General features: G+C 52.2%; 1 protein-coding gene across 5 annotated transcripts in view; it reads left to right on the forward strand.

Annotated features, from left to right (window-relative positions):
• The window catches only part of PGPEP1 (pyroglutamyl-peptidase I), a 28,845-nt gene extending 15,252 nt beyond the window's left edge, over nucleotides 1–13,593 (forward strand). For 3 of the 5 annotated variants that reach the window (XM_045496669.1, XM_045496670.1, XM_045496672.1), the window contains 3 exons: nucleotides 1,967–2,083; nucleotides 5,018–5,250; nucleotides 9,144–13,593. In XM_045496669.1, the coding sequence (XP_045352625.1) occupies nucleotides 1,967–2,083; nucleotides 5,018–5,250; nucleotides 9,144–9,336 (543 nt within the window). In that variant the 3' untranslated portion in view covers nucleotides 9,337–13,593. Of the gene's footprint in view, nucleotides 1–1,966; nucleotides 2,127–5,017; nucleotides 5,251–9,143 lie in introns of all 5 variants that reach the window. The other 2 variants (XM_045496673.1, XM_045496671.1) reach the window with 2 other exon arrangements.
• The last annotated feature ends 200 nt before the right edge of the window (nucleotides 13,594–13,793 follow it).

Here is a 13,793-nt window from a genome sequence, read left to right on the forward strand (position 1 = left end):
TGGTGACAGGGATGGGGTCTCAGTCCCCGGTGCTGGAGTTTAAGACTCTCCCCACATGGGGGGGGCGCCTCGGTGGCTCAGTCAGTTGAGTGTCCAACTTTGGTTCAGGTCAGGATCTCACCGTTTGGGAGTTTGAGTCCCGTGTTGGGCAGTGAGGGATCAGCTGCCCAGATCCTCTCTGCCCCTCCCCCACTTGCGCGCGCGCTCTCTCTCTCTCTCTCAAAATTAAAAAAAAAAAAAAAAAAAAAAAAAAAAAGATGGGGCGCCTGGGTGGCACAGTCGGTTAAGCGTCCGACTTCAGCCAGGTCACGATCTCGCGGTCCGTGAGTTCGAGCCCCGCGTCAGGCTCTGCGTCAGGCTCGGGGCTGATGGCTCAGAGCCTGGAGCCTGTTTCCGATTCTGTCTCCCTCTCTCTCTGCCCCTCCCCCGTTCATGCTCTGTCTCTCTCTGTCCCAAAAATAAATAAACGTTGAAAAAAAAAATAAATAAATAAAAAAAGAAATAAAAAAAAGAAGACCCAATGATTTGGGGCACCCAAGTGGCTCAGCCAGTTAAGCGTCTGACTCTTGATTTCAGCTCAGGTCGTGATCTCAGGGTTTATGAGTTTGAGCCCCATGTCGGGCTCCATGCTATTAGTGCGGAGCCTGCTTTGGATTCTCTGTCTGCCTCTCTCTCTCTCTCTCTCTCTCTCAAAATGAATAAAATAAACTTAAATGAGATTTCCCACACAAGTACACCATGCCCCCCACCCCCTTGGTGTCGTTGTCTCCAGGTGACCTTGACGCACCCTCTGGGGGGGGGGGTAGTTGGGAATTCTCTGTCGGTGAGAAGGGACCTGCCTTTCCAGGTGTTGGATGCTCTCCAGCAACTGCGGTCAAATGAGCGTGGAGTTGGGACAGCGCGGATAGCAAGGTCAAGGCAACCAGATAAAGTAGCCCTGAAGCCATGTCAGGGGATGCAATGAATGAATTCCGCGAAGCCAAGTGCATGCAAAAAAGGCTTTGTCTGGGACCCCACATCCACCAGTGGCAGCGTTTTCCAACCACTGCACGCGATCTGAGAATGATAGGAAACAATCCTGCAGCGGTCATTATTCATTATTCAGAGTATCAGTTAAAAAAAAATTTTTTTTTAATGTTTCTTTGTTCTTTGAGAGAGAAAGAGAGAGAGCACGAGCAGCGGAGGGGCGGAGAGGGGGAGACAGAATCGGAAGCAGGCTCCAGGCTCTGCGCTGTCAGCCCAGAGCCCGATGCGGGGCTCGAACCCACGAACGTGAGATCATGACCTGAGTCAAAATCAAGAGTTGGACGCTTAACCGACTAGGCCCCCCGGGCGCCCCTCATGATGTTTTTAAGCCACCTCATGCTGGAGATTGTTAGAGGGTCCCTAAGGGGTTGGGTCCACCTGTGAACGTGAACTGAGATCCTGCTATGTGTGGCATGCGTCAAGTCTATAAATAATTCTCATCAGGTATAATGAAGCGGAAAGTATAATAACAAATAACAAAGACAAGAGTCGTAATGGGAGCCCACATTATCTGAGCACATACGATGTGCCGAGCATTTCTTGGAACTATTAGCGTGTATGCGTTCGTTTAATTCTTACAGCTACCTTGTGAAAAAACTACTTTTTTACCCCCATTTTATGGGTGAGGAAACAGGCTCAGAGAGGTTAAGTAAGTTGCCCAAGATCACACAGGGTTCAAACCCGGGCGCCCAGCTTCAAAGGCTGCAGCGTTATGCTGCTGCCCATGGAGATGCATAGAGAGTTTGAGAAGAGGGAGCGGGGAGGGGAGCGAGGGAGGAGCTTTGGGGCTGGGCCAGCGCGCGCACCTTTCCTTCCACTCTGCACACTGAGTCTGGAGCCCCACCTGCTTTCTGAGGACGGGTCAGTTTACCCCCTGGGAACGCATTAACCCTGCAGCCCTCACCTAATGCCACAACACTCCCTCTCGTCTCCCTTCCAGGAGCTGGAGAAGCTAGGGCTTGGCGACAGCGTGGACCTACATGTGTATGAGATTCCAGTCGAGTACAAGACGGTCCAGAGGCTCATCCCTGCCCTGTGGGAGAAGCACAGCCCACAGGTGAGTGGGGCGAAGGCAGGTGCTTCCTCATCAGGACCTGCAGGTGGGCACCCCGCACGTGGATGATTTGTGTGGCTTTGTTCCTGCTTCAATCACATGGCCGATGCCCATGGCCTTGTCCCCCATAGGGCCACACTTTCCCGGGTTACCCGTGGATGCGAGGGAGGAGTGCAAACATCTGCGACCCCACAGAGCCTGGCTCCGTCCCTCTGGAGTTCTGTGTCACTCACGACCCATTTAGTTATAGGTGACAGTCAAAGCACACCTTAACTCAGCTTAAGCACAAACGCTTGTAAGCTTCAGGTATAGCTTGATCCAGGCACTCGCCCAGTGTTATCAGCCATCCCTCTTGGCCCTTCAGCTTTGCTTTGTGCCTCGCTTTTGCTTTGGCAAAGATAGGTGGCTGCTGGCTGATACCCTACCGACTCAGCCCCTCAGCGGAAAGAAAACATCTTTCCTTTTGATAATTGCCCAGAGTCCATGGCTGATTCTCACTGGCCACCGGGGTCCCCTGCCAGTCCCTGAGCCAATCACTATGGCTGGGGGTTGGAGGGAGGAGTGCTCTGATTCGTGACGCCTGGTCACATGCCTCCTCTGGTGGCCAGTGGGTGGTCTCACCTCTCTCCGAACCTCTTGAAAGGGGGTTCCACAAGGGGACCATGAGTATGGGAGGGAGCTGTGATGCGGTGTAATGGAGGCCAGACAAGAAGGAGCCACACTCTCCCACCACAGACACATGTGACTCCAAGGGGTCAGGAGTGGAAGTTGCCTGGGAAGTTACCTGGGTGGTGTCTCTGATAAGTGAGGTAACTGGTCGCCCGTGGGCGCCTCACCCAGCTTCCCACACTAGCCTGCCAGATGCAGATTTTCCAGGGCCGTCCAGTGGAAACTTCCTTCCTAATGAGCCCTCCTGTCGAGTCTCAAGTGGAATTTGTCCTTTGTGAGAGGGGGACCTGGAGGCTTAGTGAGACGTGACCAAAGGTTCTGTCGATGGACATTTTCTTCTGCTTTTTCTTTAAAAATTTTTTTTAAATGTTTATCTTTGAGAGAGAGAGAGAGAGAGAGAGAGAGAGAGAGAGACAGAGTGTGAGCGGGGAAGGGGCAGACAGAGAGGGAGACACAGTATCCGAAGCGGGCTCCAGGCTCCAAGCTGTCAGCCCAGAGCCCGACGCGGGGCTCGAACTCGCGGACCGCGAGATCGTGACCTGAGCCGAAGTCGGACGCTTAACCGACTGAGCCACCCAGGCATCCCTCTTCTGCTTTTTCTGTGCAGTCCTGCCTTTTGCTAGTTAAACAAATAAAAATACCCTAAAGCATGAACATGTTTTGAAAAATTTTTCCGACCGTAGAGAATCACCCCTGCCTAGTTAACTGGCACCATGATTATTGCCATTTTATCACTCACACACGTATCTGCACACACGCGTGTGCGTGTATGTTAGTATGCACACGCATGTGCTGTTTCAACAACCTGCGTGGACTGGGTTCCTGCGGCTGCTATAAGAATTGGCCGTAAACTTCGAACCACAGAAATGTAGTCTCACGTTTCTGGAGGCACAGAAATCCAAAGTCAAGGCCTCAGCAGCTATACTCTCTCTCAGGGGAGGGTCATTTGGGGTCTCTTCCAGCTTCTCCCGCTGTGGTCACGTGGGCTTCTCCTCCTCTCTGTCTCTGGCTTTTCTTCACGTGTCTCTTTTACGGACATTTGTCATTGGATTTGCGGCCCACCCAGATATAAAGACCCTTTTTCCAAATGAGGTCACGGTTGCGATTTCCAGGCAATTAGGACAGGCTCTTTTTTTTTTTCTTTTTTTTTTTTTGCATGCGGGGGTATCACCTTGCAGCTCATTATACAACAGCTGCTGCTTTGTTTTCACATTCACCAATATTCAATTTATGGAACTCCAGATAGGACAGTGCCAGATGTGGGGCGTCCGGTAGTGAATCAACTAACCTTGTGACTCCAAAGAGTTAGATTCTCCAGCATTATGGCCCGTTAGACATCATCACTCCCTTCTGCTGGACACTTTACATCTTCTACTAGCCACACTTAAAAGATACAAGAACAGGGGCGCCTGGGTGGCTCAGTCAGTTGAGCGTCCGACTTCAGCTCAGGTCGTGATCTCGCGGTCCGTGAGTTCGAGCCCCGCGTCGGGCTCTGTGCTGACGGCTCAGAGCCTGGAGCCTGCTTCAGATTCTGTGTCTCCCTCTCACTCTGCCCCTCCCCTGCTCATGCCCTTTCTCTCTCTCTTTCAGGAATAAACATTTTAAAAGTTAAAAAAAAAAAAAAATGTTTATATATTTTCTTACAGTGCCCTCTCTGGGTGTAAGCATATACACAAATAATAAGTAGTCGTTGAAATTCGACTGTACTTAATCTGGTGTCCTGCTTGTTATAAATATTTTGTTGTGAGCATTTTATTATGTAGGTCATTAAAAATCCTCCCTTATATCACGTTAACGGCTGGGTAGATTTTAGTAATTGACATGACTGCCCTCCTATTATTATTCTAGTGATTTGATACTTTTTTCTCATTTTTATGCAAAACCCTGACGTGATCATTGACAGGCTATTACCTCTTTCGCTTCGATTCCTGAAAGTTACACCATGTCTTTTGCATTTGGCAATATGTCTTGAAGGTCATCCTGTATAGAACTGCTTTTGGCATGTTAACTCCGTAACGTATCCAGCCAACCCCCTACTAACGGCTAAGGAGGTTGTTTCTGGTATTTGATTGTATTAACACAGTTTACAGCCTTGCGTGTTTCGCTTGGCCTATACCTTTGTGTGGGGCCGACTGTGTGTGGTCTATTCCAGCAGCAAGAGGCCCGAAACGACGTCACTCCAGGCAGAGCCCCGAGAGGATGCTGTCCTCTCCTGCACCTGGGGTGGGGGGGACCCCCAGTCTCATGGCCCTGCCCATCTGTCTGCAGCTCGTGGTGCATGTGGGGGTGTCGGGCATGGCGACCGCGGTCACACTGGAGAAGTGCGGGCATAACAAGGGCTACAAGGGGCTGGACAACTGCCGCTTCTGCCCCGGCTCCCAGTGCTGCGTGGAGGACGGGCCCGAAAGCATTGACTCCATCATCGACATGGATGCTGTGTGTAAGAGGGTCACCACGCTGGGCCTGGATGTGTCAGTGACCATCTCCCAAGATGCCGGCAGGTAGGGCACCTTGGGGTGATTGCGAGCAGTGGTTTCCCTCCTCCACCGGCCCAGGCTGGCGTTGAACGAGCCAAGTGCGTTGACTTTGGCCTCTGTGGGCTGAGCACTCACCGTTCACGAGGCTCAGAGCTAAGTACGTGCACATAACAGGTGCCACGGATTCTGCTTCTGGGACTCATTATGTGTGGATCTGCCCACCTCTCCCCTGCTCTGGGTGCTAGCATCTGCCACCTGGACGCTGCTGCCCCGGCCGCCTCCCTGGTGTCCCTCCCTCCACCTCTGCCCCGGCCCTGAGGGTCCTCTTCCTCCAAGCGGTTGGTTTCTGTTTGTGTTTTCTGTGGCTGTTGTAACAAAAACCATCACCTTGGTAGCTTAGGACAACAAAAATGTATTGTCTCCCAGTTCTGGAGGCTAGAAGTCCAAAATCAAGGTGTTGGCAACGTTTCCTCCTTCTGGAGGCCCTGAAGGGGAATCTGTTCCCTGCCTCTCTCCCGGTTTTTGGTCTGCAGGTAACCCTTGGGGTTCCTTGGCTTGTGGCCACATCACCCCGATCTTTGCCTCCGTCTCCACACGGCCTTCTTCCCTGTGTGTGTATTTACATGACCTTTTCATGAGCACATCAGTCATGGGATATAGGACCTACCTGAGGCCAGTATGATTTCATATTAGATAATTATATCTGCAAAACCCCTATACCCATATGAGGTTCTGGGTGAACATACAGTCTGGGAAGAAACTCTTCAGCCTCTTACAAGCTCTTTTATAAATTGAAGTCTGATGGTGTTCCCTTCCTTGCTTAATCCCTCCTGCAGCTCTCACGGCACCTAGAATAAAATCCAAGCTGTCTCCACCACCATCCATAGGTTCTGTGTGGTCTGGCCCCTGCCCACCTCTCCACTTTCATCTGCCTTCATTCTTCTGTCCCCCACTGCATGCCAGCCACACAAGCCAGCCTCCTCCAGTTCCTCAAACACAGCACGCTCACTCTAGCCTCAGGGCCTTTGCACATGATAAGGCCTCTGCCCTCATGGGCAGATCTCACCTCCCTCTGATAAGGTGTCTTTCGGGGGGGGGGGTGGCCTCTGCAATCTCCTGGAGCAAGTTATGTCCCCTCTGTTCAATGCCCTCTCAGCACCAGGTGTCTCCATTTCTCAACACTCTGTACACTTCTCCAGCCCAAAGGCAGCAGGTGACAGATTCAGTAGACTGAATGGAGTAACTGAATTCACCATCCTTCTGTTTTTATTTTTTTTTTTAATGTTTATCGATTTATTTATTTTGAGAGAGAGATAGAGAGCGAGCGGGGGAGGAGCAGAAGGAGAGGGACACAGAGAATCCAGAGCAGGCTCCACGCTGTCGGCGCAGAGCCCGATGCGGGGCTTGAACTCACGAACCTTGCTTGAGATCACGATCCGAGCCAAAACCAAGAGTCAGACGCTTAACTGCCTGAGCCACCCAGACGCCCCCATCATTCTGTTTTTAAAACTAATTCCAAATGGCACAGATAATTCCAGACTATATTCTCATGTGTTCCCACTGGGAAAAATTCTCTTGCCCTCTCTCCTTCTCCCTAGCGATCCCTCTGTTAAAGCTGAGACTTAAATTGTAAAACGTCCTATGCACCGACACCTTTCCGTAGACGGGTAACCCTTGAACAACATGGGGGTAGGGCTGCTGATCACCCCCCTGCATACAAAATTTGCATAACATTTGACTCCCCTCACCTCTGCCAAACTTTACTACTGTTAGATCACTGTTGACCAGAAGCCTTACTGATAACATAAACAGTTGATTAACACACGTTTTGTATGTTATGTGTGTGTGTGTGTGTGTGTGTGTGTGCTGTATTCTTACAATAAAGTAAGTTAGAGAAAAGAAAATGTTATTAAGAAATTCAGAAGGAGGGGCTCCAGTCTGGCTCAGTCAGTAGACTGTGTGACTCTTGATCTCGGGGTGGTGGGATTAGGCCCCCACGTTGGGTATAGAGCTTACATTAAAAAAAAAAAAATCAGGGGCGCCTGGGTGGCTCAGTCGGTTGAGCATCCAACTTCAACTCAGGTCACGGTCTTGCTGTTCATGAGTTCGAGCCCCGCGTCGGGCTCTGTGCTAACAAACAGCTCAGAGCCTGGAGTCTGCTTCCGATTCTCTATCTCTCTCTCTCTCCCCCTCCCCCGGTCATGCTCTGCCTCTTTCTGTCTCTCAAAAATAAGTAAATGTTAAATTTTTTTTTCTTAAAAATCATAAGGAAATGGGAGCTAGCCCAAGTGTCCACTGACTGATGAGTGGAGAAAGAAGATACACACACACACACACACACACACACACACACACACACTGGGATATTATTCAGCCATAAAAGAATGAAATCTTGCCCTTTGCAACTCCACGGATGGAGCTAGAGAGTATAATGCTCAGCAAGATAAACCAGTCAGAGAAAGACAAATCCCATGTGATTGCACTCATATGTGGAATTTAAGAAACAAATGAGCAAAGGGGAAAAAAACAGAGAGAGAGAGAGAGAGAGAGAGAGGCAAACCGAGAAACAGACTCTTAACTACAGAGAACACATCAGTGGTGCCCAGAGGGGAGGGGTGGGGGTGGGTGAAGTCGGTGATGGGGAGCAGCGAGGGCACTTGTCATGACGAGCACCAGGGGTTGTCTGCAACTGTTGAATCACCAGATCGTACACCTAAAACTAGTATCGTACTGTATGTTAACTAACCGGAATTAAAGTGAAAACAGACAACAACCGCAAAAGAAAACCATAAGGAAAAGAAAATGCATTTACGGCACTGGGCTTGCTGGAAAAAAACCCTTGTGTGAGGGGACCCTTGCAGTTCAAAGCCATGTTGTTCAGGGATCGAGGGTACGTGAACACTTGGTCCTCCAGTTGAGGCTTTTGTCCTATTTTGTTTTGCTTTTATGCGGCTGGGGTTACGTGATGTGTATGTTCTTGAGATGTCCCTTTGTCGGTTTCACTCGTGGGCACGCGGCACGGGTCTTGGTGGATTCTCCGTTTCCCTCTGGATCCGCCACGTGCCTTGTAGATGGCTGCATAGTATTCCCTTGTGTGGATGAGCCGATTTATTAAGCCACTCTTCAGTCAGCGGACGTTTAGATTGCGCCCTGGCTTGTTTGGGCTGCTACAACCACATACCACATACTGGGCGGCTTATAAACAACAGAAAGTAATTGCTTACACTTTTGGAGGCTGGGAAGTTGAAGATCAAGGCACCGGTCCGGTCCTGTTCTAATGAAGACCTCCCTCTGGGCTGCAGCCCCCTTCTTGCTGCGGCAAGAGGAGGGAGATAGCTCTCTGGGGGCTCTTTTATAAGGGTCCTAACCCCATTCATGAGGGGCTCTCACGTCCCAAAGGCCCCACCTCTTAAGACTATCACATCGGGAGTTAGGGGCTTCAACAGTGAATTTGAGGCTGGACATTCAGACCGGGGCAGGTTACTTCCCATTTTTCGACTTTTCTACTTAACAATGCAGCAAATGCCTTGTTGGTCTTTCTTGTGCCCTCATGCCAATGGCTTCTGAAGATAGATTCCAAAAACCAGAAATAATATGTCACGAAGTCTGGGCATTTGTGATATACTAGCCTGCCCAATTTTCCCCCTGGGGCAATTTGCATCGCCACTGGTAGCATCTCATACTGCCTCCTTCCTCACATACACACCAGCACACGAGGTTATCGGGTTTTTTCGTTTTTGCCAGCCTGGGGAGGGTGAAGCAGTCGGTGTTCCATCCTGTGGCTTTCTGGCGAGGTTGGGGGTCTTACGGTAGATCTGGATGGAGGCTGTCCTGTTAGTCTGTGTACTGACTCTCTGACCCTGTTTTGGTCTCCCTTCTGCCACCCCCCCCCCCAACCGCCATGCCCTGCAACGTAGGTACCTCTGCGATTTCACCTACTACACCTCTCTGTACCAGAGCCATGGCCGCTCAGCCTTCGTTCATGTGCCCCCGCTGGGCAAGCCGTACAACGCAGACCAGCTGGGCAGGGCGCTGCGGGCCATCATCGAGGAGATGCTGGACGTCCTGGAGCAGTCAGAAGGCAAAATCAACTGTCGCCACAAACACTGAGAGCCTCTTAGGCCTCCCAAGACCTCGTCCCACTAGGGACCCTGGGAGGGACATCTGCCTTCTGGGGCCTGGCCAAGGAGGATACGCCTGACAGCTGGGGATCTGATTTGGATCAATATTCCGACTTACACACCTCTTCCTTTTTCTCCGCAAAAGGGCTGGTCGATTTGCAAGGGGTGGCTGAAGATTTTTCCTCTATCGCCCTTGGCTTTAGGGGACACCGCCACAGTGGCTGGGAAGCCCGTGGGTCCCGATCTCCACGGGGAATCCTGGCCGAGTGGATCTCTGCTCTTTGATCCCGCAGCTGGGGCCCCCTGTTCACCTGCCTGTCTAAGTCTCCGGTGAAGGGATTCCGGTGTTCCCCCCCCCCCCCCCCCCACGTCCATGACTGGTTTTTCCCAAACTTAAAAACTCCTTGAAATGTCTTTGCCCTGATTCATGTCCCAACAGCCTGGACAGCCCTGGAAAGGGCTGCCTTGGGATATGGCAGGGGCTTTTTTTTTTTTTTTTTTCTCCTCTCTCTCTCTCTCTCTCTCTCTCTCTGTCTCTCTTACTCTGGAGCGGGGCTGCCGGTGGAAAGCAGACCTTGTCATTTTGACATGCACATGACTGGTTTTTGTTTTCTTTTTTTTTTTAATGTGTAAAAATTTATAGCAGCTGCAAACCCACCCCACATCTGGCCTGGATTTTTGCGGACTTGGTGCTGGGGACCAGCTTATTGCTTTCCTCATGGTGGTGGGGGCAGAATGGGGCCTGGGGGCTGGAGTTTGCCGAACCCCTTGTGGCTGGCGTGTTTGAGCACGAGGGTGGCGAAGCAGCCAGGGGGCTTTTGTGTAGATGGTTTTGGAGCCGCGCCCAGGACTCAGGAGCAAATTTTGATCTCGCTCCCTGGCAGCTTTGAACTTGCCAGCCGGGGATGAGAGTAACGCCACCCAGCTGGACCTTGATTACCGGTCAGAGGGAGAGAACGACCACAGCAGTCAGGAAGCCAACTGAGGAAAACACCCATTCGGGAAGGGATCTACTACTTTGGGGGACTGTGTGGTTTTATCATGCCCCTAAGCGTGAGGTGTGCTGGAATCTGATGCCGTGTTGGAGCGTGTCGGTGTTTCCCAGCATGCAGTTCTTTTGAAAACAGATGAGGGTTTTGCTTTGTTTTGTTTTGTTTTGTTTTCTTCAACCTTCACCTTCTTCCCCGCTTGTTCCGATGGCCAGGGGAGGTCCTGCCTCTGCTGAGCTGCTGTGTCGCTGGGAAACCGGGTTGATGGGTTTCCGAGTTAAATGCATGTTCGGAGTCCTGGGTTTCCTCTGGATGGGGGAGTGGAGAGAAGTGGGTGACTTGGGGCCGGCACTTGGCCATGGGTGTGGACTATGGCTGGCAGGTGGAAATGATTGGGACTCTTTCTCCATGCCCGCCCGCCTTCTACCAGAAGTGTCCCTTTCGCGTCCCCAGTCTGAGCTTGTAGTCTCCCGAGAAATCTGCAGCGTGGGATTCTGTGAGCAGAAATTGCGGCTCTTCTGAATATGGGGAGCTCGAGGCTCATGGGTTAGCTCGGTTCCCCAAAGGTCCGATCTGCAGGTGTCGGAGGAGGAAACGAATCCAGGCAAGATGGGGAGGGAAGGGGTGGGGCGTTCCTGGAGATGAGCCACGTCTGTGCTTAGCTGGATACCCACTGGAACCCAGACGCACCATCCCCAAACTCCGCATTTTCATCCTTCTTTTGTCTTCATTTTGCCTCTCTGTTTGAAGCACCATGTGATTCAGAAAGTTAGAGGTATAACTTATTGTCCGATCATTGTTGAGTGTACGTATGTCATTTTTGTGTTCCGGCAGTGGTTTTAGATTTTCTCATCCAGTCCAGCTGGAATCCTCTCCTTGTCCACGATGCAGAGCATTTTGCTCATTCTTATTTAATCAGACAGCCATTGAACATTTCACCCACTTCCTGCCAGCTCTTTGATCGTCCAGTTTGGGGCAGACTCACCTGTTCCCTCCGTGGCGTGTCTGTCCGCATTTATCGGGCCTTGGACTAAAATGTCCTTGTGTGAGAAGGGAGGACCAAGCCCCGTTCTTCCTCCCTCATCATTTGCGGAGTCTCAGGGGGAGGGGGGCACGCAGCATGGGGCAGGGGGATGGCTCTGTGAAGTGGCTTAGCCCCGTGTGGAGGGGAGATGCTGAGAGGTGGGTGCAGCAAGTGTTAGTGGTAGAAAGATGGGCAGAGGGATGTGGTGGGAAGGCTGTTGGGGGAATCTTGTAGGGTCAGTGGCGAGGCGCCTCTCCCTGGGCCCCCATGGCGGGGTGCCGAGGTGGGGGATGGGGACAGCAACAGTCATCTGGGTGTCTGGTGATGGCATGTCCTTTAAGGTGCCAGAGCCTCTGCACCTCATACCTTTCTTCTTCTCTCAGCCCCTTTGGCTCCCCCTTCCTCACCAAAAAGAAGGTCAGTGGTAGGTACTTGAGGGCGTAGCTTGAAAAAGAAACAAGAAGGCGTGGTTGGAGAGAAGGAAAGGTGGCAAGAAGCAGGAATTTGAGTCGGTGGCCTGGGCTTGTATCACCTGGCCCACCTGGTCTGGTCAAGGAACAGCCAAAGGTCCCTTGGCCACTGGGAGAGACAGGGCCAGGTGGGGGACAGAGGTCAGGGCCAGGTGGGGGGGACGGAGGTCATGGCTTCCCAGGTGGTGCCAGGTCTTTGGGGGAAATGTCAGATTGCAATAGTTTCAGCAAGGCAAAGAGTTTTCAGCTGCCTTGCTCTTTGCTGGCACAGTGACTTCTGGAACAGAAAGGGCCTGCTCAGGGGGATGGCTGGAAAAGTAGATTCAGGATGCCTTTTTGTTGTCTTAGAAGTTTCTGCCAGGAAGCCAGGCCCGCTGGGGTGTGTGTGTGTGTGTGTGTGTGTGTGTGTGTGTGCACCCGCATGCCTGTGTCCCCCGAGGGCGACTGGGCCAGGGAGGGGAGCTGCTCCTGGAAATCCGCCCACCCCACCAGCCTCTTTTCTGTTGCCACTGTCTAGACTGTTGACCTTTGACCTCTCCACCTCTTGGAGTGTTTAAACCCGAAAGTCCCCTCTGGGGAGAGTGGGACAAAGCCCCATTCTTCTCCATGGCCCCAGCCTCCACCCCGAGACCCTCGAAAGCGCACGCGTGAGCCTGCAGCCGGTGTGGGGACGTTGATGGTCATACAGGCGGAGGCAGGCCACCGCGTTGCCAGGTGGCTCCTCGTGGCCACGAATCCCCCACTGTATCCATTGACTCCGGGAAGCCGAAAAGGGCTTTTGTTTTTATATCCCAGAGTGCATTTCCCTTCTCCAGGCACAAGTGCCTCAAAAGGGCCTGGGCCTGCTGGCTGGGAGGGAGAACATCTCTATTTTTGTGGTGAGGAAGCACATTAAAGGCCACGGACCCCCTCACACCCATGGCAGCATGGCTCTTTGGGGTGGGAGGCCATTTGCTGACATCCACATCTCGGGTGGATGCTGAACATTTCTGCTAAGAGACTCTGTCCTCCAGTTCATGGGCAGTTGTCACAAGCTGAGTGTCGCGGGCTCCCAGGTCTCTGGGGGACCTGTTCCAGCCCTGAGCTGCTCCTCCTGCCAAACCCATTTCTCCCCCTCTCTCTCCTCACCAAGCCTTCCTTTCAGCTGCCTGGAGACCCACAGAAGTGCCTGCCTCTCTAATAAACACGGGGCACAGAGAAAGGGGACGAGATGAGAAAGAGAGAAGTAACCCCAGGCTCTGGACCCCAGGGCCCAGGCCAGGGTCACCGGAGCCATTTGCAGAGGTGGGGTCTGGAGCGAGTGACTTTTGTGACTGACACACTTTGTCCCCAGGAAATCACAGAGAAAGCCAGTTTGGAATTGGGCTCTGTGCTTCCCGGGCGTGTGGCATCCCCAGATGCCAAGGAAGCTACATCGGGATCTTGGGAAGCAGAATTGGCTTTTGCCTGCCCTAGGGGTACCTGGCATGTTTCTGGGGCTCCGTTAACATCTCAGGTTTCTATCTCATCCTGTATCTCTCTTTAGGAAAAACCTTTCCCACCGAAGGTAACTGCATTTTCTGTCCCCCAAGGTGGGCCTGGTCCCTGCACCCTCAGGGTGGCTTCTCCCTGACCCCCAGAGTTCCTATGAGTGCCTTGTCCGAAACCCTCCTGGCTGGGACCCCTGGCTGGGGAAGGGTCTGTCGGACTTTGCTGGGGGCTGGGCTCTGGGACACCCCAATCTTGACACCCCAGAAAGCAAATAAAACAGTTGAAATATGTGATTTCTTGTGTGTCTTTATGAGAGGTTAGCAGCCACCGGGGTCATCCCCAGCCCGAGGGCATCAGTGGGCACAGGGGGCTCTGACTCACTGGGATTTCTGTCCTTGGTGCCCACTTTGTGGCGGCTGTTGTGAGTGTGCTGAGTGGATAATGATGAGGGGGTTTCTGTACAGAATGGTCTCCCTCCTCACAACCCAATGCC

Source organism: Leopardus geoffroyi, chromosome A2, assembly GCF_018350155.1.
Source record: "Leopardus geoffroyi isolate Oge1 chromosome A2, O.geoffroyi_Oge1_pat1.0, whole genome shotgun sequence".
Classification (NCBI taxonomy): domain Eukaryota; kingdom Metazoa; phylum Chordata; class Mammalia; order Carnivora; family Felidae; genus Leopardus; species Leopardus geoffroyi.